Source organism: Thunnus maccoyii, chromosome 10 (assembly GCF_910596095.1).
Source record: "Thunnus maccoyii chromosome 10, fThuMac1.1, whole genome shotgun sequence".
In the NCBI taxonomy this organism is placed as follows: Eukaryota; Metazoa; Chordata; class Actinopteri; order Scombriformes; family Scombridae; genus Thunnus; species Thunnus maccoyii.
Genome location: NC_056542.1, coordinates 34,713,211 through 34,740,093, shown reverse-complemented (window position 1 = coordinate 34,740,093; position 26,883 = coordinate 34,713,211). Strand labels below are relative to the sequence as shown.

The 26,883-nt window shown below is 39.5% G+C and overlaps 2 protein-coding genes across 5 annotated transcripts in view; one reads left to right on the top strand and one right to left on the bottom strand.

Annotated features, from left to right (window-relative positions):
- LOC121906420 (aldehyde dehydrogenase, mitochondrial-like) overlaps window positions 1-785 on the bottom strand; it is a 43,451-nt gene extending 42,666 nt beyond the window's left edge. The window contains exon 1 of the mRNA XM_042425290.1: window positions 568-785. Coding sequence (XP_042281224.1) covers window positions 568-684 — 117 coding nt within the window. The 5' untranslated portion in view covers window positions 685-785. The remainder of the gene's footprint in view (window positions 1-567) is intronic.
- On the top strand, window positions 391-25,418 carry rbm42 (RNA binding motif protein 42). Of its 4 annotated transcripts, none has more exons than XM_042425294.1 (13): window positions 391-405; window positions 6,514-6,604; window positions 7,656-7,712; window positions 10,317-10,461; window positions 10,743-10,812; window positions 13,840-13,911; window positions 14,636-14,790; window positions 14,911-15,081; window positions 15,869-16,003; window positions 18,302-18,419; window positions 23,199-23,296; window positions 24,687-24,783; window positions 25,147-25,418. In XM_042425294.1, exons 2-13 carry the CDS (start codon window positions 6,600-6,602, stop codon window positions 25,257-25,259), a joined length of 1,236 nt encoding a protein of 411 aa, XP_042281228.1. In that variant the 5' UTR covers window positions 391-405; window positions 6,514-6,599; the 3' UTR covers window positions 25,260-25,418. The 4 variants fall into 4 exon arrangements, with proteins under 4 accessions (XP_042281228.1, XP_042281225.1, XP_042281227.1 ...); XM_042425291.1 differs by lacking the exon at window positions 391-405 and adding an exon at window positions 1,020-1,038; XM_042425293.1 differs by lacking the exon at window positions 391-405 and adding an exon at window positions 6,188-6,404.
- The last annotated feature ends 1,465 nt before the right edge of the window (window positions 25,419-26,883 follow it).

The following is a 26,883-nucleotide window of genomic DNA, read 5'->3' as shown; positions in this document are numbered from 1 at the left end:
TCCCTGACAGTTATTTACCTGACAATAATCAAGACGCCGTGGTCTGCTGGAGCAAAAGAGCGCAGTCTGGGGACATACACACAGACATGGCCAGTTTATATTTCATTAAAACCTGAAGGACGCACTGTTAATAGTTACCGTTATATAACCTCATCACCATGTGAAACGATCTCTTCCAAGAAGGATTTCGCAATAAGAGTTTATCTAGACTCCTATTTCGAATACTTTCTCATGCTTATACCAACGTTACCTGTCATCAGTGCTGCAGCTGCTCTTTCACAAATCAGCAGCACCTCATTACATTGGCAGGAACTTTACACATTTTGTGCGTCTGGACCTTGAACCTAGATCTTCTCTTCCTTGTTTTGCAAATCAGATCAGTCAAGTCAGAGCAAACCCATAAAGGTGAGTAACAAATGTGTAACAGTTAGCAGCCGTGAGTATTACCTCCTCACATACAGTTTTATCGCGGTTTTGCAGCGCACAGCAAACACTTGTTGAACACGTAGCTGGCCAATGTCCAGTGTAACGCCAGAGCACTACGATCATTGTGGCTAACTAATATACCTTGTTATAGTGGACCTCGGGTTGGGTGCTGGGTGCTGGGATGGCGGCAGCAGAGTAGTGACACGCCGACAGTCTGTTCAGTCTGGGAAGAGTCCGAGAAAACACGATACGGAGCATGATGCTTCTCCCTGAACACCAAATGCGAGAGTTGTTCGAAAGTCGTTTCCCCGCAGGCTAGGCCAAGACTGAACAGCTAGCGTAGGAAGGCAGAGATAGACCTCCAGCCCCGCCCATATCCGGTACGTTATCGCACCACATTGAACGTTGAAACGAGGGGATTTTGTTTTGAAAATGCAGAGTTGACCTACGGCATCTTGATCAATTCAAACCCCGCCAACATAGCTCAGACGGCGAAGTCGTGTCCCCGGTCAAAAACGGTTCCAGTCGGACGCCAAAAACAGAAACATGCAACTCAAGTCATATTGCTTTTTAGCAGACGTGTGCACTTATTTGGAATACAGATATGCATGTGTAAGTGTCATTTTCTCTATATAATGAATATTTGGTCTAGTCTGATTTTGGTTTAAAAACGGCTGTGAGCGGACGGTCACAGGGTGTCGTCCTTTCCACGTTCAATAAAGGTCCACCTGGACCTCACTTCAAAAACACTTCAAACACTTCTCAAAATTTCGCTAAACAACACATCTGTGTGTGTTTTGTTTTGTATTTTTCATACAAAAACTTTTATTTTCGTTCTTATCTCGGTTGAGAGACGATTTTCCGAGAGGGAGTATAGCTGCCCATTTTTCCTTTCGAAGTGACGAGAGTTTATGTTTGTGAGTTCAGTTTTAGGTATGGTTATAGAAATGGTTATCTGTTGTATGTTGTATGTATGGCAGGATGGAGAGAGAGCAGACGGTGAAGATTTGCCTCAGAAGCTTCAGTTATGGCCCAACCATTATAAGGCACCTTTACCGAACATCAGTGATAACAATACACCCGAGGCCTGCCCTGCACCACGAAGCAGTTAGTCTGGCTCTCTTTGTGTTAGCCGGCTTCACCTAACATTGTCCATCCTCGATAACCGGTATCATGAGGCTGGCTATCAAGCTGCTTTCCTATCCAGCTACGAGTGCGGTCATGTGAAAGAGGCGGGGTTGTTAATTACGAGCAACATGGTCAGAACCATGAATGAAGTATTTCATATGAAATGAGATGAAACAGTGATGCAGGAAATTAACTACAGGACAGTGATATTCATTGAGGTGGAAAGAATAAAGTCACATAACTACAATAGAAGATGTAGAAACGTGAGAAATAACACTAACACTTAAAATAATTGTGTGAATGATTATATATGTCTGTAGTATATTTTTCGCTTTTTGTCAGATGATAAACTATTCTGGATGCACATGACAAAGTTAAAGTGATGTCAAACTGTTTTGATACCAAAGTGGAGGAGAGGAAAGGCAGTTAATGTCTGATGAGGTCTATCTGACTCAAATGTTGCATTTATAATCATGGAGCTAATCACAGTGTGTGGATTATTTTTCTAATAAAAGTCAACAGAGGGTTTAGTTTTTATTTCCAATATCATCACAAAGTCACCTCATGTTATTCTGTGCCTCAGTGATGGAATCAGAGTGTAAAATCATAGACACTGTCAGTGTAAGAGCCGACAGTGTCTATAAATTTATAGTGAAAAAATGTTGATATAATTATGATTTTAGATGAGAACATGTAGGTTATTGACAAATCCTTATGATCTATTGGTTTAAATGATCACAATTTTTATAATGAAGAGTAACCTTTACTCATAAATGATAAAATATACAACTAAATAAAAGTTTGTGCACTAAAAAGGAATTTAAATTTAGTTTGGGAATGTGACAGCCCCTACCTAATCTACCTTAAGTGTATTGATGCTGGTGCGGTACTGAGTTATTGTTATGTTCTTGTGTCCGTAAAAGTACCTGGGAGAATGTGGGTGTGGCAGCCAGCAGAATTCGGAGTAACAAGGCCTGAACGTACTGGAGGCGTCTGACGCGCGCTTTTTGAAGTACACCTATTGTTTTTAATGGCCGAACACGCACTAGAAGCGTCATGACGCGCGTCAAACTGCCTTGACGCGCCTACTCCGACCTTGTTTCGATTTGTGGAGCGTCAAATTAGGACCCAGCTACCAAAACTGTTTTCTCTCCAGCCGAAAAAGAGAGCAATAGCGCAAGCCAGCTGAGCACGGGCGAGCGAGCGAGAGAGAGAGACAGCTTGGCGGTGGTGAGCAAGGAGAGCAAGCAGTAGTGAGAACAAAACTTCTGAATGAGAGAAATAAAACGTTATATTCTGATTATTTCACGGCAGTCAGGTTTTAACGCACATAACCGTCAAGTAGTCAATAAATGATTTACTGTGGACACAGACGCCCTTAGTTTCAGTTTTATTTTCCTCCTCTGCATTTCTCCTTTTCATTCATTCATTACATCCAACTAATGCAGCGGTTAATACAAGGACAAATTGACAAATTTGTGTTGGTTCTGTGGTGTTGGAATTTCAAATCTGACACTTGCAGTGCGCCATAGGAGCGTCACGCCTGGGACACACGGGATGCGTGAGCAGCACGTGTGCGTCGCAGTACGTCTTGCTTTACATTTCGGCGCCCATGTTAACAGGTTAGAGAAGCCACACAGCCCACGAGAGACGCGTCAACTAGAGATTCAAGGTCTTGCCTATTTTCTCCGCGTGACAGGCGCGGTTCTCAGCAGAAATAGACAGGGAACACGATAGAAAGATAGGGCTGCCAGTGGCAGAAGCGCCGCAGCAGACACGCTTCCTGTGTGGACGCTGCAAGCATGGGAGACGCAGAAGTTCAGCGACGCACACGCACTGCTGAGGTTCACGCATCCAGTGTGTCCCAGGCGTTGTAATGGGAAATTGCTGATCACTCAATAAACACACAAAGAGAGCATTGTTAGGTTATGAAATAAAGTGATCAAATAATACAATCAGATGCATCATAATTCTGGAGACAAAGATACATACCACCCAGCTATCTTTTCTTTGTCTGAAAAGTTGGCACTTAACCAGTCCCTTAAATACTACTTGTACAGAATTTAAGACATCTGTTTATTAACCTTACAGGTCAGCAACCAACCCTCAGATAGAAACACAAGTCAAAAGTTCAACTAACCTAGGAACAGTCTGTCTTCACGACCATATATGACAGTACATAAACAGGCACCAAGTAGCATCAAAAAATAATATTACTACTATATTAAATTAAGGACAAACCACACTATCCTCTAAAAGCTTATCAGATTTACACATAAACATCTGCATAACTATAGTTTATCTTGTCACTGGCTCAGGTAAAAGTACAACAGAATAAACCTAACTGTTAAACACACAACTGCCTCATCTTACACAGCAAAGAGCAAAGTTTAGAATAGACATAGCACAGAGGAATTTAGAACATGTGTGAAACACAAACTAACACTAAACTGAACTTAAACACTATCTGAAACATGTATGATATATTCAAGAAATACATCAAATGATAACTTACTATTCAGTTTTCTTTCACAGTGTCAATTATCGCTTCCAGTGCGTTTAGGCCTTAATGTTGTTATGGGATAAAAGGCCAACTCCCAGCATTGTTCGAGTTCTCTCTCTCACCTTGATGCATCCCAGCCAGCAGCTGCAGGCTTTTGTTTTTAGTTTGATTCTAGTTTTGTTTTTGCTCCACAACACCTTACATTTCATTGCTCACACATTCACACCTACATTATTGATGTTACTGACTGACACACTCCATATTTGCAATTATTGCTTCAGTTGTTTACTTTATAATAATAAATATCTTTAATTTGCTGCCATTCACTGTGTCTGTTCCCACATTTGTATGGCCTAGGCCCGGGTTATGACAGGCAACTGAGCAAAAAAGACACAAACTCACCTAAAAGACTGACTGTTAAAGGACCTATGGAGCCAGGACAGGTGGCATTTAATTTGACATTTGAACACTACAACAACAACTAAAAAACACTGCTACAGAGCTAAGTGGGCAGCAAGATAATCGGATAGACATGCTAATTCTTAAAGTCCAAAACATAGATCTGAGGGGTGTTCCATCAACGTAGCTAAAGAAAGCTGCGCTTACTTGAAAAAGCCTGGCTAGAATTAATGTCAACTTTCACTTGAGGCTCAAGCTGTTCCATTAACGCAGCTTAGCCGCGTCTAGTCAACACTAAGTCTAGCCAGACCGGAATAACCTTGAAGTTTGCGCGTGCATGGAGTACATAAGCGGCCCAGAACAGTCGATTGTCGAAAAGATGATACTATGTCGCAAAATGAAAAGAAAACAAGAGCAGTTTTCTTCACAGCAGTAGAATAAACCTGCTGATGAAACTATATGAAGAATATGAAGTAGTTTTCACCAAAAAGGGCAAAACTGCTACAATTACCAAGGTGAAGGAGATGACTTGGCACAAAATTGATGACAGATTAAATGTATCTATGTAGGTGGGCAGTGATAACCTAAAGGAACGAACTTATTACTAGAAGGATGATGGTTCAAGCAGCGCTTGTTCCCGCTCATGGTTTTATCTTTATTTGTTAATAAATGAGCATTCAGATCAGTGACTGGGCTAGATAATATCAGATGTATATTTAAAATTATGGTGTAGGCAACTTAAGAGAACTTTCCAACATTATCATGCTCTTTGACACATTTTCTCTTTCACAGGATGTCCATTTACAAGCATCACTGAAAGTTAAAAATTAACTGGAAACTGGAGAAGGATATAAGTACAGTGGAAGCCACTTATAATGATCACGTTTGTCTGGGTCAAATATCACTAAGCACATGATTATTATAACCTTTTCTTTTTCTTTATTTGTCATGCAGAATGCCATCTAATTGACATTTGTATATTTATTAGCCTACATGAATATAAAGTTACGTAATTTTAATGACTGTTTCAAAATACAGTAAAGCTGTTTCAAACGCAGCGTGCACATTTTAAAAGCGATGAAATTTACTTAAACCCCCTCCTTTATTGTCATAAGTTTTGGAGAGACTATGTTTGTCATTGAGAGGAAATGACTCTCTGTCTCTGTCATGATTTCAGTGTCCACGCAGCAGCAGTCGCTTATCATGGTAGTAAAGTAAAAAAAAAATAGATTTACGTGGTTTAAAATGTTTTTCCATATGTTGTCATGTATGAAGACCCAAAATGAATACTGTAGGTGGACTGCTTGATTTCTATAGGCGACTTATTTAAACAGTGTAAATTTTGTTTATGAATGATTCTGACTGTCTAAATAGCTGATCACTGTAACTGTGATCACTATAAGCAGTTACCACTGTATACATTTAAACACAGCAGAAGGACATGGTTTGGACTTTATTTAATTTTCTTTTTGTCTTCACAGCTTGAACAAAATGAGTGAATGAATGAATAAGTAACTTCAAAATAATGCTGGCACACTTTTATTTCTAAAATTATAAATGCTAAGCTTTTAAATAAAAGGGTTGTGAGTGCGAAAAGACACTTGATGGAACCGTCTTTTGAGAGTCTGTTTCCGTCCGTCGGACATTCTTTGACATGCAGCTGAGTTAAGCTGGACTGTAAGCCTGCCACGGAGCAGGCTAGTTCTGCTGACTAAGTTACCATGGTTACTGAGCTTGGACTCATATAAACCACCGTGATAGAACGGAACTCACTTAAATTAGCGAGGCTTATCGAAATAAGTCAGGCTATTAAGTTAGCCAGCTTGATAGAACACCCCCCTGTTCAACGTGCTAGTGTGTTAGTGTTTATGAAGAGGAGCAGAGGAAACGATCATCGTCAATGAAGCATACACACCTTAACACTAGATTTCACAATCTTATTTGGAAAGTATGATCGATAATATATCGTCATTTTGATAAACTACCTCAAAGAAACGAGTTTAGCGGTGAGAATGAATTATTTTTACTGTCAATCTACTATTCAATTTCCACTCCAGTAGGTGGCAGTAATGCCGGTTTGCCAACAAGGAAGAAGACGGAAACGTGCTACAATCTGGATGCTAAAGGAAGAACCTTTTCATCAATGAAGTACGTCCTTATACCATACAGTAGCTAATGTTCACTATTTACATATGCTTATTCTTAATAGTTAACTTGCTAATCAACAGTAGCGTAGAAATTAATACGTGAATTCTATAGCTTTAGCGTCAACGTTACTGTTATCTTAGCTGGTACAGTAGAGCAAGACAATTCTTAACTAATAACGTTAGCTAGCTAGCTTCTGATGTGTTTGCTAATGCCACTTAATGCTTGTTAAAAGCCTAGCGTATTGGGTAACCGTAGTGAACAGAAGTTAATGATTAATTTCGACGTTTTCAAAAATACGGATTAAGGTAAGTGTATTAATTGATAACGTTATGTCGTGGTCATGCAAATAACGTTAGGTAAATAAACATGTTTCGCAGTGCGTTAGAAATCCTACGGCCCCGCTCGGGACTGTCTGGCGTACACTTGTAAAACCAACAAGTTAACTAATCCTCAGCCTTGATTTTTTTCTTTCAAGTGAGTCAAAAGAAAGTTAGTAACACATATTGTCTGGAAACACTTCCAGTAAAGCACAAATCTCCCCTTTCTGTGGCTTGTCGGAGTGAGTTTAGTACGACGTCTAATTCGTGTCGTTCGAAAACAAGCAGACAAACGATACAGCGGTGATGTTTATATTTTATAAGATGTGTTTTCAAGCTGTAATTTTTGTCTTTACAGCTTTTTTTCCTTACAACGTTTACAAAGACTTCAAGGATGAGGACTAATTGGTTGGTTTGGTAAATTTACGCCAGGTTAACCGTCCCACATCTATTAAAGAACAGCATACAGCCGCTTCTCTGCATTGGGAACCATCCCACGGGCCAGAAATCCCAGTGTAGACAACCAATAATGTTATTCACAGTCTAAATCACTTAAGGAAGTTAAATGCTGCGGTGTATATCATCTTAAGGCTAAATGACTGTAGGGGAGTCTTTTACTATAAAGTATGAAGTTAAGATTTACCGTATGTGTCTCACTATTCAATTGTTGTATTGTTCTGTAGATAGACTGAGACGTTGTTTGGCTGGTTTTGATCAATGCTTTTGTCGCACAGCATGGCACTCAAGTCAGGAGAGAACCGTCTGAAAGAGATGGAGGCTGAGATGGCTCTGTAAGTACAACTGTTTTAACGGGTTTTCACCCAAATCATCAAGAAAAAGTTTCCAACTTAAACCAAGTGCTACCTAGCCGTGCAGATAGTTTGCCTTTAAGAAACAGTCTCTATGAAAACTCTGGGTGGGTTACATTATGCCAACCAACCGTTTTTCTTAAGAAAAATTGTTGTTGAACTTTTTATATGTAATTTTTCAGTGGTTTGAGCAGCACAAACTAAATCCATTCAGCTCTATCATTGTATTTGGGTAATGGCCCAGCTTTGAGACACGTATATCTCAAACCCTCAGCACCTATTACCAAAACATCTGACCTGATTCTACTAGCAGCAAGTGAGAGAATGTGTTTTGAATTTGGGTGAACTGACTCTTCAATAAGAGTAAAATCATTTGGATGTCACAGAATTAATGCTGAAATAAGACATTGTTGACAATCAACAGAAAGGTAATTGGCAACTATTTTGATAAAGTCAAATGTGTGTTTCAGTCTGTACCACTGTGGTATTTTCTGCAGTTGGTCTGGATTCACTGTTGACCTTATGAGACCCCCCTTTTTTCTTGTTTCGTCCATTTCCTGTCCTGTTCTAACTCTTAACCTCTGGTTGCTGTTGCTGGCCATAGTAAACACAAGTCAAAAGTCTCAGTCCTGATAGGTTCACACAGCCTGCATTATATTTCTTACATCCACCACAGATATCAGATTTAAGAACACCATCTATGGTGTAATGTTAGATTTAGAATTAACTAGGTTTCAGCCAGCACAGTGGTGCACTGTCGCCTCACAGCAAGACGGTTCTGGGTTCAAACCCACCAGCTGGCTGGGGCCTTTCTGTGTGGAGTTTGTATGTTCTCCCTGTGCCTGCTTGGGTTCTCTCTGGGTACTACAGCTTCCTCCCACAGACCAAAAACATGCAAATTAGGTTAATTGGTGACTCACCATAGGTGTGAATGTGAGTGTGAATGGTTGTCTGTCTCAGTACTGAGAGTTTTCTGTCTCTATACTGTATATGTTAGCCCTGTGATTGACTTGTGATCTGTCCAGGGTGTACCCTGCATCTCACCCAATGTCAGCTGAGATTGGGTGGATGGATAGCTTTCAACAAGCTCAGCTTTGTGTTGCAGCAGTAGTGCAGTGTTTCTGTGGTGAAAAATTGTAAGCGCTCTAAAGCTTAACTTATCAGATGCAGGTTATTAAGTTATTAACATTATTTACATTCTTAAAAATGATCACTATACCAGCTGATATTTGCTTTGCTGGTCTAGAATCTGATTTATGAATTAAAACCTTTCACCCAAATAGGTAAAATACAATACATATTTCATCAATACTATAATGTAGAATAGTCAGCTTGTTATACAGTAAATCAGTAGCCCTTAATGCTTTAACAAACATTCACAAACTGCTCTAGAAGAAAGTCTCATTTTCTTTCAGAGCTTACATACAGTCTGATTGTAAGTATTTGAACAATTACACTTTTTTTTTCTTGTGGCTCTATGCTTAAGCTAGCAGTAAGTGAGAGAATGTTTTTTGAATTTGGGTGAACTGACTCTTCAATAATAATAAGATCTCTCTATGGACTGATGAAACAAAAATCAGGCTCTATCAAAATGATGGAAAGCAAAAAGTGGAGGAAAAAAAGGAACAACTCATGACCCAAAGCACAGCACCTCATCTGTTAGACATGGTGGTGGTTCTGTTATGGCTTAAGCGTATATGGCTGCCAGTGGAACTGGCATTTATTGATGATTTCATTGCTGACAGAAGCAACAGGATGAATTTAGAGGTGTACAGGACTATTCTGTGTGCTCACATTCAGACAAATACAGAAAACTCATTGGAGTACATTTCATCATTTAGCAGGACAACCATCCTGAACATACGGCTAAAGCAACCAAAGAGCTTTTCAGGGTGAAGAGGTGGAATATCCTCGACTGGTCTAGTCAATCACCTGATCTCAGGTTGAAGCTGAAGGTGTCTGCAGTGAAAGCCTGGGAGAGCATCACTAGAGAGCTAGTCATTGACTGCAAAGGATTTTCCACTAAATATTAAATATGATATTGTTTGACCTCATGTGGATCTGTCCAATTACATTTGTATATCCCCCACACTGTACCCCCCCACAGAATCTCATTCTGTTAGAAACACTGTATTTGCTACTTTATTTACAATGGAATGTACTGAAGCACAGAGCCTGAAGAACAAAAAATGTGTCTAAATTGTCCAAATATCTATGTTCTGTACTGTATTTGCAAAAATGTAGGCGCTAGCTGATCACAAGAAGTAAAAGTCTGCACAACATGACACATTTCCAGGTTCGGTGTGAACACAAAGATAAAAGACAAAAACAACAGAGTCTGTGAAATGCCTGACTTCACCATTCTCTATTCATTCCCTCATGGAAGCAATGCTCAACTTTTCTTATTTCTACTGCTTTTCACTTCTCCTTTTCCCTTTGTTTTATTAATTTTATGCATTTTTGAAATTGTTGTTGTCTCCAGGGTAAAAAACCCCAGAGGGGAATCGACTAGTAAAGGAAACTGTACATGTTCCAACCCCCAGTATAAATGTCCATCTGACTCTACACCTCTTGCTCTTGCTGTAGTTTTGAGCAGGAGGTTCTCGGTGGTCCAGTACCGGTATCAGGAAGCCCACCTCTCATGGAAGCAGTACCTGTAGCTCTGGCTGTCCCCGCTGTCCCAGCGCTTCCAGTGGTGCGACCAATTATAGGCACCAACACCTACAGACAGGTTTGTACTGTTCTAGTAGTATCTGGATAGTAATGTATTATTCCCACTGCTCACTGTAGAGTCATGAATGTAATAAAACAAATGTGGATATATCTATTAGTTAAAGGTGATCTAATTTGGCAGCTGTGGCCAAATAGTAATACGATATACAAAAATATAGCTACTGAAAGAGATGTTTTTTTCCCCCATTCTTTATGTACATTATTTACTCTGTCTTCTAGCTCTCTTGCTCTTTGTGTTATTTATCTTTTTCATGCTGTCTCTCTCTTCTTCTCTCTCAGGTCCAGCAAACATTAGAAGCCAGAGCTGCAAGTTTTGTTGGTCCTCCACCTCCAGCCTTTGTAGGACCAGGTGAACATAAACTCTCACACACATACACTGATGAGGGTTTGGCTGTAATATTCTGTAATATGTAGTAAATACTCTGTTATCATTTAAATTTAGAGGTGTAATGATACTGTCGACTCACGATGTGGTATCATTATTGTTAGGACCCCAGCATCAACAGTGTTTTTTGCTTTCATTATTGTGTGATTTCTGAACTCACATTATAGTTCTCCTCACTCTTTATTATACTTATATATACTTCTTCTTTTTCTGTCTTCTGTGCGTTTTTTTGGAACTCTTCTCCTTATATTCCAGTGATTTTGAAATCACATTTTTTGAAAATGAAATCATATTTTTTAATAGCAGTCTATGGGAGGAATGATCCAACTCAGTTGGAGTCTGTAACTTTGAAATTCACCTGCTCAGACATACAGTACATTTGCCTACAGACCCTGTTCAAACTTAAAAATGTTCATGACACTTTAAAAGTTGTAGTCTGTTGTAAACCTTTTTCAGTCCCACAGTTTTAACTCTCCATGCACATATCATACCTTTTTAAAATTTTGCCATAAGCTTCCTCTATCTCAAAATGTAAACATATCCAGTAGCCATTAAAGTCTTTGAGATCTAAACCTTAAAGGTAGAGTCACAGAGGCTCTGCCCCCCAAATTCATGGATGCACATTGCCAAGGCAATGACCAAAAGAGAAATATGGCAGAATCCAGAGAGATGCTTCAGCTGTAGTTATGTCCCTCTCACATTTTATCATGAGCGGGGGGGGAATTGTCTCATGTGAGCACAGCAGTCCAACCACACTGTCCGCCTCCTCTTCTCACTCGACCTGTGTTCAGTGTCTCTGTCCACAAAAGCAGCTGTCTGTCAGCTGCAGCATCGACGCCCCCTGCTGACTGGCTGGAATAGTGTTGTGTGGCTTGCTCCAAGTAACTGTGTTTTACAGGCCTGTTATGCAGAGCCAGGGCTGTGTATGGGCACCAGATTTTTTTTCAGCGCACACACAATGGACAGCTAATGGACTGTTAGGAGATATTCGCTGAATTTGACAAAAAGTGTATTGGATTGCTTGCTCATGGGGGAATTGTTGGGTCTCTGTAGATTAAAGAGTACGGTCTTGACCTGCTCTATGTGAAAAGTGCCCTTAGATGACTTTTGTTGTAACTTGGCGCTATTTAAATAAAAATTGATTGATTGGTTAGAATCTCTGACTCTACCTTGAATAGATAGGGAGAATGCTGTCACGCTCTCATTGACTGCAATACAATCTACAGGCTGTGTGCCTCCTCACTCTCCCATTTCTTAAAGTGTAATTTCACCCTTTAGGTCTGATCGTAACTCTACCCACTGCATAATGTTGAAAAAATGCTATAAAGTGTGCAAGGGGCTGAGGGGGGGAGCCCTTTGCTTATTACGATTCTTCTTTTGGAAGAATAGTAATAATTGGTTCAAATACAACAGGGCATTTCCACTGTTCGGTGGTCAGGCCCTAATAATAATGAGAGCAAGCCAAACAGTGCAACAACATTTAAACAAGCCAGAAGTCATTTTTTAAGAAACCAATCTGTGTTTAACTTGGTTTATTTTCACATGAAGTACTTTCACATGAAGTCTTAGCTTCAGGAGCTACACTGCTGCTCTGCAGCAGACTGAACCATTTTAAAACAAGATTTTACCAGCTGATAACTGCAGGAACAGACAGCAGGCAAGTTAACAGACGGAGAGATTTCCTCCAGCAGGTCAGTGCTCCTGTAAGCTGCTGTTAGCTAAAAATCTTAATCAGTATATATTTGAAAATGAGCATGGATGGTTTCACAGACTAACACTCAAGTGTGGGGGCTGGGGAAGGTGGGAGTTACCATTCATATAAATTCCATGACGTAGAGAGCTCCCAAACGGTCAACTCTGTCAGCACTGGCCCTGCCTTTTCTGGGCTGATTTTAAAAAGCAGATGACAGGTTGAACCATTTTCAACCCATGAAATGCCTTTTTTTTAAATAAATTTGGTGTCAATGTCAATATTAACACCAGAATTAATGCATTTCATTACAGTCATATAATTTAGTTTACAGCTCAAAAAACACATTTAAGTGTGCAGTACCCCTTTAAATTTACAGATTCTCTCTTCCTTCAAACACTATGTAGACATGCATCCTCATGGTCAGCTAATCCTGCTGCCACTAATACTATACAAAGTGCTGAGCTAGAGGCTTCATTACAATAATTTTAGAAAATGTGAACTTGATCCTCTGACCTTAAGGCTGCATTCAGACCAAATTTGACAATGTGGCACTACTGTGGAGGTGTGGGTGTGTCACTACAAGGCCAATTGTATGACATATCTGATTGTAGCACAAGTAAAAATACTTACCAGAAATTACGACAACAACGATTTACATCTTTGTACTCCCCTATGGCAGGGTTGCACAACTCTGGAAAGGTCATCACGGCCGCAATGAGTCTATTTCATCTTCACAGTTGCTCAGTAAACAGTGAAATGCTACATGGTAAACAAAGTCCTTCCCATGGGCATCTTTGGTTTGATCGCTGGCTTACGTGATTGGCCAATCACTCTGGTCACCACTGCAAACAAGTGATTATTGCTTTGCTAAAAGCAAAGGGGTTCATGTTGTGCTACCTTTGCTAATGATATACACCAGCCGCAGTCGTGGGAGAAATGCAAAAAAATACATCACATTGATGTACCAATGGTTAACGGTCAAGTTGAACTATGGAATCATACATGTGCCTGACAGTTTGTGTTAATCTGTCAGTCTGAGCCCTAACCTATTGGAGTTTGTAAAAAAATGATAGTTAATAATAATGGAACAGCAGTCTCCCTTCCCAACTAAACCAGGTCTCAGTGTGTTGTGGTGCTAGAAATGCTAGAAACGTTGGCTAGAAGTGAGTCATATGAATTCTAAACATTTGCTAAAGATTTTAAACAAATGTATTACTGTGATCTTTATATACACCCACCTCCTTCTTTACCCTCAGATGTTTCATTCACAGTTACTATGTGACTTATGTCTGTCCTAGTCCCTCCATTACGTCCTCCCCCTCCTCCCATGATGAGACCAGCCTTCGTCCCCCATATTCTGCAGAGACCCGGTAAGGTTAACACTAGACAGTAATGTCATGGTAATAAAAATAATTGCTAATTTATAGAGCACTTTTCAAGCAAGGACTTTTCTCTACTTTGGGATAGGATATCATATAAGCAGCATTAAAACAGACAAAAGCTGTAAATCTGGAAGCTGGAAGAAAGCTGAAAACCATTACAAAAATAATACAAGAAGTAAATGCATAATCAAAAATAACGAATACAAAATTAGCCAAACAAAAATCCAAGTTACAGTAACAAAAGACTAACAGTTAAGAACAGACACTGTTTGCTGACTCATGCTTAGTAGAAGGCTGTGCTAGAGCTGAGGATCCAGTAAAAACAGCTTGATCACAGTTACTGTAGTTTTAACAGTTAAAAGACCCCTATTGGCAAACCTGAGACGCCTAGGATAATAAGGGCTTATTGTTGTATTATTTTCATGCTTCTGCCCAAAACCTGATTAAATGCACAATGTGTGCACGTGTGCAATGTTCAGTGGATTTTCAGTTGCTGATAATCAGCAAGTCTATAATTGGTCCCAGCCCTACATGGAAATAATATTTTCATGGAAATTGACTTCTCAATTTTTGGGTTTATTATGACTCAATTTGTAAGATGAATTTGCTCTTATCTGCTCTACCTGCTTGAATCTCTGCCTTCATTCACAAAATGGGGTTCATGTACTGTATATGTGTGAATATCTTAACACTGTGTACACTGTGTTGATAGGTGGTCAGAGGCTGCAGATAATGCGTGGTCCTCCAATAGCACCTCCTCTGCCTCGGCCTCCTCCACCTCCTCCCATGATGCTCCCTCCTTCACTACACGGCCAGACACCTCAGGGTGCATCTCAGCCTATCCAGCACATGGCTGCTGGACCTCAGGTCAGAGTCAAGGAATCAAACCATGTTGGCACAACATTCACCTAGAGGTGGTGAGCCACTGCATTGATTTTTTACCTTGTTCAGAACTTGTCTCTGTGTTGGTTGGTGTGTCTCACTCAGGTCAGTGATATGGTCTCAATGGTATCAGCCTCGACCACAAGACAGGGAGCCACGCCTACCGTCAAACCAACACCATCAATCATCCAGGCAGCACCAACAGTGTACTCTGCTCCCCCTGCCCCTGTTGGACATAAAAGAAATGATGTCAGAGCTCAGAGACAAGCCAGAATGGTATTTGCACTATCACTGATATCTTACAAAATAATGTCTAGGTGAGCTGCTACAAGTATTCTGCTCTGAGTGCTGGCTGTGTGCTTATCTGTCTGTTCAGTTAATTTGGGCCTGAGCACAAAAGTGCCAGGGGCCCAACTTGCTCTACAAGTAGCATAGCTCCTTCAAGGAATAGCTCAGTGTGTAGCAAGTGTGCAGTTGAGAGAGTGTGTGTGTGTGATGGTGAGGCTGCAGCAACCGGAGCAGAGAATTTAACAGAGAAGTGAGAGCAGCTGCTCGCTATGTGTGTTTACAGCAGAGAGCAGGAGGGAGGGCTGACGTCTCACTCAGCTAAGCTGAGCTGAGACTCTGCTGCTGTTGCAGATGGTTACTGAGCAGACACTTTCAGTTTATAATTGTAGCGTCCGTTGTCCTACTACTGATAACATGATTTTTATTTGATGAACGTGACGTGAAAATGAACTAAATGGGTTTTGTTTCTACAAAAAAAAGCAAAACAACAATGGGCAAGTAATGCAATGGGTATATAACACAGTAAGATGTTTTGTTCCATCAAGGAGCTACTTTTATTTAAGGGCTACTTTTATGTTGTATTATGTTTGTAAAAGTAATGTGCTTTAGAAATAAACACTAAACACACTAAAAGAAAAAAAAGACTTTTATGCTAACTCTGTTATGTATTAGTAATGTGGGAGTGGTAGGTCAGTGTGTGTTACTGAATGTATGTATGAAGGCATGGTGCTGTTGAAGCATCATTGTCTGAGTGTGTCTGATGTGGATCCCTCAGGAGGAACTGGCAGCACGGGTTGCAGAGCAGCAGGCAGCAGTGATGGCAGCAGGTCTACTGGACAAGAAGGAGAGTGAAGACAGCAGTGCCGTCATTGGACCCAGCATGCCTGAGCATGAGCCCCCCCACACTGAGGTACATTTAAAACCAGCAGTCTGCTTTCTGCTATTAAAGAGAAACTATGTAACTTTTTTCTCATAAAAAAAAAGTTAGATTTCTAAGCAACAAAAATAATGTACCAAACCGACCCTTACTCTCATTTTGGCGGCTAAATCCTACTTTTTCTAAAGTAAAGTTTACAACCATTTTTCCAGATGTGCCATCTGACAGTACATTTGTATCTCTGTTCCCAAGCAGTGGTTTACACCTTCTGGTGTAAACAAAGGTTCCAATGTAAAAGCAAAAACAATGACACACTCCATAGCAGTAGGTGATGGTAGTGAGTCACTTCTTAGTTTACCAGCCACCATAAAACAGAAAAAGAAGTGATCTCAACAAACAAATCTGGGCAAATACAGCAGCCACCATCAACTGGAGCGCAAGAGATAGAGAAGAGTGTAAGAGCAGAGTCATTTTGTAGGTTCATTACCACAAGCAATGGGCAACACATTTTATATGTATTTATGAAAAATATCAATTATAGCTGCTTTATTGTATTTATATTGAATTCATTTAACTGATTTTTTTCCCCGATTCATACAGTATACATACATACAATAATAAAAACTGAGTACACCCCCGGTCAGTATTACTAAAATGTTAAGTAATTACAAATCCTGTCCATTTAATGCACTCTTATTTGTTTTTAGGCAAAACCCAGGAAGAATTAAGCCAATTAAGTAAAAAAAATGAATATTTTACTAATTAAACTATAATGAAAGGTCCACATTTAAGAACAAACTGCAACAAAAGTCAACACACGCTTCATTAGTGAGACTCCACCCACTAGTGTATGCCCACCTTTATTTTTGATGACAGATTTGATCCTCGTGGGTATGGATGATACTAGTCTTGCACAAATCTGTGGAGAGATGTTCTGCCATTCTTTACAGATGATTCTGTTCAGTTGCTCTTTGCTGGAGGGGCATATCAGGGAACATACTTGGCCAGGTCATAGTTTTGACTTTTTTGTTCTTTGAAAACTCTTGTGTGATTTTTGCAGTGTGTTTGCCATCTCCCCTACACCTTTTGCACTCATGCAGTCACTGCCACATCTGTGTTTCACGGTCGGCACTATGCAGGCACTATGATAGTCCTGGCCAGGTCCACGTCAAACATGCTGGACCCATCTGATCCAAACAAATTTGTTTCGGTTTCATCTGACTTCATGTTCTTTGGCAAAGTTTAATCTTGATGTTTTGAGCCATTTTGTGAGCAATGGTTTCCTTCTTGGATGTCATCCGTAGGTTGACTTCAAGCAATGTCCTTCGCAATGGATTAGCTAATGTAAGCACTTTTTCCAGCAGATCTCTGCCAAACCACCATACCGTTACTAAGATGGTTAAAACACCCATCAGTTCGATTCCTCCTGTCTTTATGTTGAAGTGTCCTTGGGCAAGATACTGAACCCCAAATTGCTCCTGATGGCTATTCAATCAGTGTGTGAATGTGTGTGAATGATTAGGTTCCTCTGACGGGCAGGTTGGGACCTTGCATGGAAGCCCCTGTACCCATTCAGCGTATGAATGTGTGTGAATGTGACTCGTAGTGTAAAGAGTGCTTTGAGTGGTCGAAAGACTAGAAAGGCACTATACAAGTACAGTCTATTTACCATTTACCATTGAATCATTGATATGAGTCATAGCTTTAAACTTGGGATTTACACATACAAATTAATTCTGTGTGAACTTTTTTCACCCACAAACAGATGTGTAACTGCAAATCTGATGTGTTACTGCAAACCTTTGATGTGTAAACTTGCACACAACTTTTGTGCAAATCTTCTTTATGCACTCACACATTGGAAATGATATGTGCAAATCTTTTTACATTTGTTTACAGCTAGGCCTATATATCTCCTTACAGATTCAAAAGTTAAATTTACTTCATTCATTTGATCAAAACATTTTACACATAGACACATTTGAATGTATAATACAATATGTTTTCACATGCTCAGATATGGTGATACATAGCTACAGTACTTATCACCCTATTTTGTTTCCATAGCTCTGCTGCAAATGGTGTGATCTAAGTTTTTACTCTGTTAAATTGCCAATTGTTGCTGAATTTGAAACTTGACACACTGTAACTAACTGAAGTCTTAATACACTGAAAAATTATTTAATGACTTTTCTATGAACAGTGTCTTTTTCTTGTCAGCACAATACAATAAATAATAAATATAAATAAAAATAAATAAAATTATTATTACTTTTCACCTCCAAGAATATGTAGGTCCTATCCTATGACATGTATGTGTGTGTGTTCCAGCCTGTGGAAAGTGCTACAGAGGACAAAAAGAAAGCAAAGGTGGAGAAAGTGAAGAAGTGTATCCGTACTGCAGCAGGGACCAGCTGGGAAGACCCCAGTCTGTTGGAGTGGGACACAGGTACAAACTGCTTCCTCTCACCCTTAATACAGATAAAGATTGTGTAAGATAAACTATTATATGCTTTTTGGAAATGGTAAATGCTGCACTTGTGCAGAATTCCCTCAGAAACTTCATGTACTGTGTGGCCAGTAGCTTTAGCTGCTGGCTGTGTAATTATCTCAGTGCCACATGATAATTGAGAGATCATCTGCTCTGCTAGTTGCTGCAGGTAGTAAAGGATTGTGTGCATTCATGACGAGTGTATGCATATCTTTTCGGCTGTCTATGCTAAGTAAAGCATGTCATTCTTGTTGCTATATGTTTGAGATATTGACATGTTTCCACCTCTAATGGCTCTTAAAGCTTACATACTAGCTGAAAATGAGTCAGGTGGATGAGGTTGAATGCAGCTAACTTTCTTGATTAATGTGACTGATGTTTCATGTATATTAGCATTGCTGTGTTTAAAGGAAAGAAATTTGTGCTCATCTTTATACCTTGTTCCCCAAATTACAAATGTTGTCAGATCTATTAATGTGCTAGTGGAGTACAATACTTAAGAAATATTTAGTTATAAATATAAATGACCAGTAAGTCATTAAATCCATCATCCAAGGGTCTTAAAAATGCTACAAACAATGCAAATGAGATTTAAGTTTTGTTTTGTTGTGTTTTAGGGCAAATATGTAAATTACTGTTTTAATGTAACTGAGACCGGAATGAGTTGAACCAACAGTGGGCATTCAGTCGCAGGGCAAGGGCAGCTAGTTTCAGCTTTTACTACAGGTGCTAGCATGGGTGGAAGCTAGAGGCAACATCATCTATGTGTTGATGAGACAAACCACTGAACCTGCCTTAGCAATGGACATGAAGAACTTTAAGGTGTATTGCCTGGCATTAATTACAGGCTTTTTTCAGTGTGCATTTCTCTGTGATGCAGCTTGTACAGACACATCTCATGTTGCAATGTTGGGTCACTGGGAGAGATAATGTTCCACACTTTAACAGAATAAACAGAGACATTTGGATTTCTTCTCTCTGACAACTGACTGACTGGCCTCGCGTGAAATTTTTGTTATCCTTTGGTTTGCCAGTGCCATAATAGACTACCGACTCAGTCTTTGATTTCGGAGCAGATATACTCTCTTTCGTTGGAGCGGCCCACTTTTCTTTCTGATGGCGTTGGGCCATCTTTTGATGAAAATCTCTGGCCTTTGCTTTGACCTTCAACTACTCAGCAAAGTTGTAAGAGTTGAGGCTGTTCATTTGAAATTGGCCATGTGCTCTACAAAATTGTCCCTTGAGTACCTAGGAAACTTACTTGCCTGTCCACATGTTTAGTAGACATTATCTCCATCACATTTGGACCTTCGAGTGCTGTTAGCATTCCCACAAGCAGGTCTGCAATGCTTTAGAATCACCAGGCTTCGTGTCTGGGGTGTTTAAGATTGTGGCTATTTTGCTCTGTGCAACCTATTACTCTCACTGCAGGGACTGCATTGCCATGGTGTGTGGCTGTGGATAGCGTCGATATGCATGTGCTATCAACCGTACTTTGTTCAATATGAACTGCTCCATGAGAACTCCGTGAGAATACTTATAGATATGTTCTGAGAGTTCAGGGTGTGGCTGCCACCCAGCTGTCATGCTCTAGTTTAGGAAGCTCAGGAACTGGGACAGGTTGTGGGAGAGGAGGTGGTAGCCTTGGTGTTATAGTTGGTGTCATCCCCAGCCCATACTGGGGGACTTAGAAGGCTATGGCACTGGAGCTGATTGATAACTTAGCTGATGAACTGGTGTTGGTTTTTATGTTGGCACTTGAGAAAGCTGATATGTTGGCTGGATTGGTGTACTATAAATGGGCTGATAAACTGACTAACTGACTGTGATTGGAGTGGACTAATATCCTAGCTGTGGTGCTACGCTTGGAGATGTAGTTGGTGAGCTGGCTGAACTGCATTGGGATTAACTAGCTGAGATCCTGGCTGTGGTAATGCAATATTTGCCAGGTAATGTGAATTAATTCGACCGAACTGCAACCCATATAGCATGATGTGAAAAAACTGAACGCTTGCATTCAATAACATTTAATGTGTAATACATGCTATATTTAACTCAAAACATAAATGGCGACATTATTTTACTAACTAGCTTTTGTCCATAAGGTGACCATTCTTTTGCAATTGCAAGCCTTTAAACAATACCAGTCTAACATCACATTCTTCCTGCAATGGTATTCATTTATCAGCAACATATCGAATGCTAACTTATTTTAACAGCTGTAGTAACGCATCACATGTCAAATCACAGACAACAGTAGAGTTTTCCAATAGTTTTGGAAAACCCAGTGGTTAAGATGCATGCCACATAACTGCAACGTCAACAGTTTGATACAGGCAGTGGACCTTTGTCACATGTCACCTCCTAGTCTCTCTCCCCCTTGTTTCCTGTCTACTCTCTACTGCCACTGTAATAAAGGCCTAAAAATGCACCAAACTATATTTTTTTCAAAAAAAGAAAGAAACACAAGTCTATCATCTCCATCAGGAACAAGTGCAGCTCTCTTTTTGACGAGAACAGCCGCTCAGAGCGCACAGAGGTTCCCAGTACACATAGGTATTTACAGGTCAGCATTGAGAAATGTGGTTATCTGTTGTACCTTGTATTTCTCCACCAAAGCAGTGGGTTTCTGTCTGCACAGAGAGGGGTTTCTTTCATGTAAGCTTGCATCTCCTGAATTGCATCCCTGTTTGAGAAGTCACTCGATTCGTTCGTCCCCTAACTAGTTTCCCATCGCACCTAGGGCAGCTGTCTTTTCTTCCTATTGTGTATATGTACAGTCATAGCGGGAATCTTTCTTGTTTTCCTTTATCTCTTATGATAAGCTCTCACTGATTAGTTTTCTCTGTTCAGATGAAATATGGACTAAGTGAGAGCATTGGAAGGTCAGGAAGGCTGCTTTATTGAAAAGCTTCCATTCGCTGCTGTCTTCACTGTAGCGCATTTTCAAATTTGCCATCATCCTGGCTGTAAAAATAAATTTAGCCCTACATCACATGCTATTTGGCTTTTTAAAATCCCTAATATTGATCTTTCTAATCTTGATAATTCGAGATATCAGTATTTTAGTTGTCAAATACATGTTGTAATTTATAGGCTTGGGTTTAATATTTAATAATATAATATAATAGGTGGTATTCCATCTGGTGACGCAGTCGTTTATTAGTCTTTCCTTTTTTAAATCTAACCAGCTGTCTGATGGAGACCTTCCAAAATGAGCTGCAGTTTGCTTTAGTCTGGAAAGGGCCCTATCAATGGCTTACACCTCAAGCCCCTTACACACGGCCAGGTTTAGCGTGTAGGCCAAAAAGGGTACATAGTTTACATAGTTCAGGGCATTGTCTGTGGTGACGGCTACAACTGGAAATATCAAATTCATCCAGCGTGTTGCCATGCTTTCTGCAATATGGACAGCTGTATGGCTTCCTCTCATCTCCATAGTACACACAACATATTAAGTCGGAAATACAGTGAGCTGTGACTGTCGCACACAATAAGAGAGAGTATCCTTCAATATAATCTTTGTTTTCCCATGTGATGTCATACTACTAAATAACTTGAGATTGTGGTGCGACTTGGAATTTTACACCGTAGCTCCAGTTCATCATAAGAATGAACAAAACAATACCAATGGACCGCATATCCTTGCATATCATATAGATCTTGCTATTTTATGAGTGATGGCATTTTTACGAACTTCTGGCTAGGGTCCTTCTGAAGCTGAGTGTGGCGAATAGTAGGCAGTCAGACAAGATTGTATAGTTGACACTGCTCCACTCGTCCGGTACCTCTGCTGCCTCACTAGGGTGGCAAGCTAGCAGGTGAGTCCTAGAATATATTATTGTTGAAGAGTAAGGAAGATAGGTCATGCAATAGGTCAAGCTGATACTGAATTTTGTGCTGCTGGATCACAACTCTGTGGCGCTTATAGACTGTAAATTATGAATTCGAACAGGTCATTGCAGTTTGAAAAGTGACAGCCCTAGTGTGGATGATATTATCCCTCAGGGAGCTTGAAAGTACATTGGTGGAGCAGGTGCAGTTTGTGTGTACATTGAGGATCCAGGTGGTGAGAACAAGGATATGGACTGAGGAGTAGATACTGTGGACAACTGAGGCACTGGATTTATAGAAGCAGTAGACGGAGGTCAGTAGGCTGACTGAGGCACAAAAACGGCTGGCTGGGTTGCTGAATAACTAAGAGCTCCAGGTGCTGGAAGGACTGTTGGCTGCTCTTAACTAGAGGTAGCTGGTGGTGAAACAGACTGTTGCATAGTGGTAGCAGCTGCCATTAATGTAAATGAAATGGTTGGACGTAAGGCTTGTGTCAATGTCTTGTAAGTTGACGTCACACCAAGATGTGCAGTGGGCTGTGAGGTTGTCACGTGGCCAAAAGCATAGTTAACCTGTGGTAGGCACACATACAGTACCAGTGAAAAGTATGGACACACCTTCTCAATAAGGGGTTTTCTTTATTTTTACTATTTTCTACATCTAGAACAATACTGAAGACATAATCAAAATTGTGAAATAACACACGGAATCATGTGGTAAACAAAAAAATGTAAACAAACCAAAATATGTTTAGATTCCTTAAAAGTAGCCGCCTTTTGCCTTGATGACAGCTTTGCACACTGTTGGTATTCTCTGAAGGTAAGGATGAAGGTAACATAGTCTGACTGTTTGACACCGTTCTTTTCATGTTTGTGTAAATCCTATTTTCTCTCTGTGTTGCAGATGATTTCCGTATATTCTGCGGTGATCTTGGTAATGAGGTCAATGATGACATACTTGCCAGAGCCTTCAGCAGATACCCATCTTTCCTCAAAGCCAAGGTTGGTTAAAAGTTTAAAAAATAAATTTTAAAAATAATGGAATTTACTTGTTTTCTCCATAGAAATGAATTCTGGCCTCGCAACCCTCTGTGAAGCTTTGGCAACCCCTAGTGGGGATTGAGAACATGTGACATTGCTCATTAATGACATTTTCTGCTTCTGGGTTTCCATATAATCCAGGCTAATCTCAGACATTCTGTATCTCACAATAATGGATAAGAGTTTAGGTAAATTATTTTATAGTACATCAATAAATGCCATAGGCAATACAATTATATAATAACCCAGTTATGTAATTAGCCCAGAAGCTAATGTCAATTTTGTTAATGAAAACTATGACTAAATATGTTAACTAATATAGTCCCCCGTTACATCAGCAACAACAACACTAATTCTGACTATATCAACATGCAACATTGTTGATGAAAAAGACAAGGCTAAAATGTAGTTTAAAAAATAAAAATTGTACACGATCTGTCTGCACTGGAGGCGTTCAGGTAATAGTTTTAAAGAGAGTATTGGGCCCCAGTTGTTGAATCATGTTGGTTCAAAATAAATATACAAATCAGAACATGTTCCATGTCTTGATGCATTCCTTAAATTGATACCATCAGACCAGGCCACTTTCTGTAAAGCTGCATTCTTAAGCATTCAACCTGTATTTTTTATCAGATCTTGTAAAATAAGTTTGACTAAAATGACAAAAAAATTTAAATGTCAAGTTTGCATCGACTAAAACTATACAAAAATAGTTACAATTTTCCTCGACTAAGATGAGACTAAAATGCCCAGACTTTTAGTTGACTAAAACTTAACTAAAAAATACAGGATGAGGTTGACTAAATATGGTAAGAACTAAGGACATTTGACACATTTGACTAAGACTAAATAAATAAAAAAAAAAAGCTGACAAAATTAACATTACCAGAAGCAAAATGAATTAAAATCAAATATCTACAACCATGTGACAGCACACAGCAGTATTTGGGTAATGCTTAATGTGTTAACAGAGGAGTGATTTAACTATGTCAAACCTTTTCAAGGGACGGTAGAAAAAGGCTTCCTGGTTCAGTGAAAATACTTTTTTGCATTCATAAAAACTAACATGAACAATAATTAAATATTTATTGAATTCATAATGAATGTCCCTTTCAATACACAGTGGACACTGCTTAAGAGTTCTGTCATGACAATTTGACATCATCCAAGGACATATCCCATCATACACATGTCATGGAGGTTTGACAAAAACAAATCTGAACTCCAGGTCCGCTTAGCAAATGGACTTTGAGTACCTGTTAAATGATCAGTGAGCAATGCATCTTATCTTACTGGTTCACAGTTGTGTGTTTTGGACAAATGAAATCATCACATGAATTGTTATCATCAGGTGGTGAGAGACAAACGTACAGGAAAGACAAAGGGCTATGGCTTCGTCAGCTTCAAAGATCCAAATGATTACGTCAGAGCCATGAGAGAGATGAACGGTCAGTCTCTTTAAAGACACACACAACCTTTTTCACCTGGCTGCTTTTTCAACATTTACATGAGTTGTATTTGCTAAGGGGTCATTTTGATGGTGGTATTTGTTACATTTTATAATAGGAGGGTCCTTGATGTAGAAATCAAATTGGTCACTTCCAATTTTAACTAATAGCCTTTGGTTCTGCCAGTCTGTAGATATCCATCCATCCTTTGTTCTTATATTCATGTCTTTGACAGGGTGTACATTTGATGTAAAAAAATAAAAAAAAACCCCAAAACAAAACAGTGTAGACAGCAGCACAATCCTGTCACTCTGATTAATAACTGCAGACTCTGTGTATCCCTTTCACTCTGTGCTTGTCCAGGTAAATATGTTGGCAGTCGTCCCATCAAACTGAGGAAGAGCATGTGGAAGGACCGTAACATAGACGTTGTTCGCAAGAAACAGAAAGAGAAGAAGAAACTGGGTCTCAGATAGTGTGTGTGTGTATGTGTGACTGTGTTATGCTCCCCAGTGGACAGACAGCAAGTGTGAAAGTATAATGACTTAATTTGTTCTGTCCATTCAGGAGATTCACTGAGATGTATAGGTGTTAACTTTTTTTTCCTTTCTCAAATAAAACAAACATATTTCTAAGTTGTTCTAAGATATGGTTACTGTTCATTTTACTGGATTTGTTTTGGGGTTTTTTCCACATAGGTAATTGTTGTGGATATTTTGAGTGGAGAAAAGCGCACACAAGCCTTTGATGTCTTAAAGCTGAAAATGTTTATTGAAGTACTTGGCCAAGGAGAACTGAAATAGCGAACATTGAAGTCATCTGCAACTCTGATGCTGTCTCTTTCCGTTCTCCCCCCTGAAGGTCTGACCGTTAGTCTTTAACCCGAGCAGATCAAACTACAATATGAAAAATTAGTCTAATTGGTTCACTAGTTTCTAAACAAGGAATTGCATTTTAGCCGTGTCAGTTCAGGTCATGTTGCATGGAACTTCAGGTCACTGTCAGCACATTCTGGTTTCACATTCCACCTATCTGTGTTGTCTAGGAAAGCCTCCTCCGACCTTGGTAACCATGGCAATGCTGATTTACCCTTTATCAGAGAAGTTTCTGCTCTGCCCAAAACATCACAGATAGCTGGAGTCTCGAGGAGAGGAGAGAATGCCTCCCTCCTGCCTAAGATTTACAGTGTGACCTCAAGGCCCAGGTTTGACCCAATGTAACCCAATTTGTAACCCCTTAGGATGGAAAATTCCATAAGAATCCCCTCTTATTGATCATAAGATCAATACCAATTACCAATTAATCAGTAGATTTACAGACCATCAGAGTGCATCTACATCTTCACTTTCATCAACTATCAATCACAAACATTTCACAATAATAAAGATACAAACACGTCTATGAAAAATATGAGTTGACTAGATCTTAAACAGATTACTAAAATTACTAACTCTACTTGATTACTAGACTTACTTTATTTATTCAGATCAACAATTACGCACACCATCAAAGCAAGAATCATCAAAAACCTATGTTGAGATGTTGCCTGCAAATAGAAAAAGATATGTTTTTTCAACTTTATTCAGTACAAACAAACATACCTCTATTCTATTCAGCTCTGTTTAATTTTCACTCAGAACCTTTTAGAAGTGTTTTTTTTTACAGGTTTGAAGTTTCCTCCTCCTCATCTTCCTCTTCCGAAGGAATGTCATCCAGGTCAAGACGCTGAATCCACTCCTGGAAGCCTGCAAAATCATAATACCTCGTAATACTGTAGCAGTACTTATTCCAATCAGTTCTTATCGGAACTGGTCCACTGTCGCTTTTTCTGTAGTGCCTCAGGTCAATGTTGAAAGGTCAAAGTCCATTCAAGTCAATTTAATTTGTATCAGCTTTTTGTGACCTCTAACTGGTTCCTTCTTAGACTGGCATTTTTCAAATTTTTCAAAATTATGTTTATTTTTCAAATAAACGTAATTTTTCTAACTTACAAAAAACACTTTTTTATTCTTAATTCTAAAGGGTTACAAGATGATAAATCAACTCCAAGGTTGGAAACCACTGTTTTATGTAATCCAAAATCGCTAATTTACCTCAGAG

What these genes read in the sequence shown, in the direction of transcription:
- rbm42 (XM_042425291.1), top strand. An exon ending in ACATGGCTGCTGGACCTCAG is followed by an intron (nt 14,791 to 14,910) that starts GTCAGAGTCAAG and finishes TGTCTCACTCAG; the next exon opens with GTCAGTGATATGGTCTCAAT. An exon ending in CTCAGAGACAAGCCAGAATG is followed by an intron (nt 15,082 to 15,868) that starts GTATTTGCACTA and finishes TGGATCCCTCAG; the next exon opens with GAGGAACTGGCAGCACGGGT.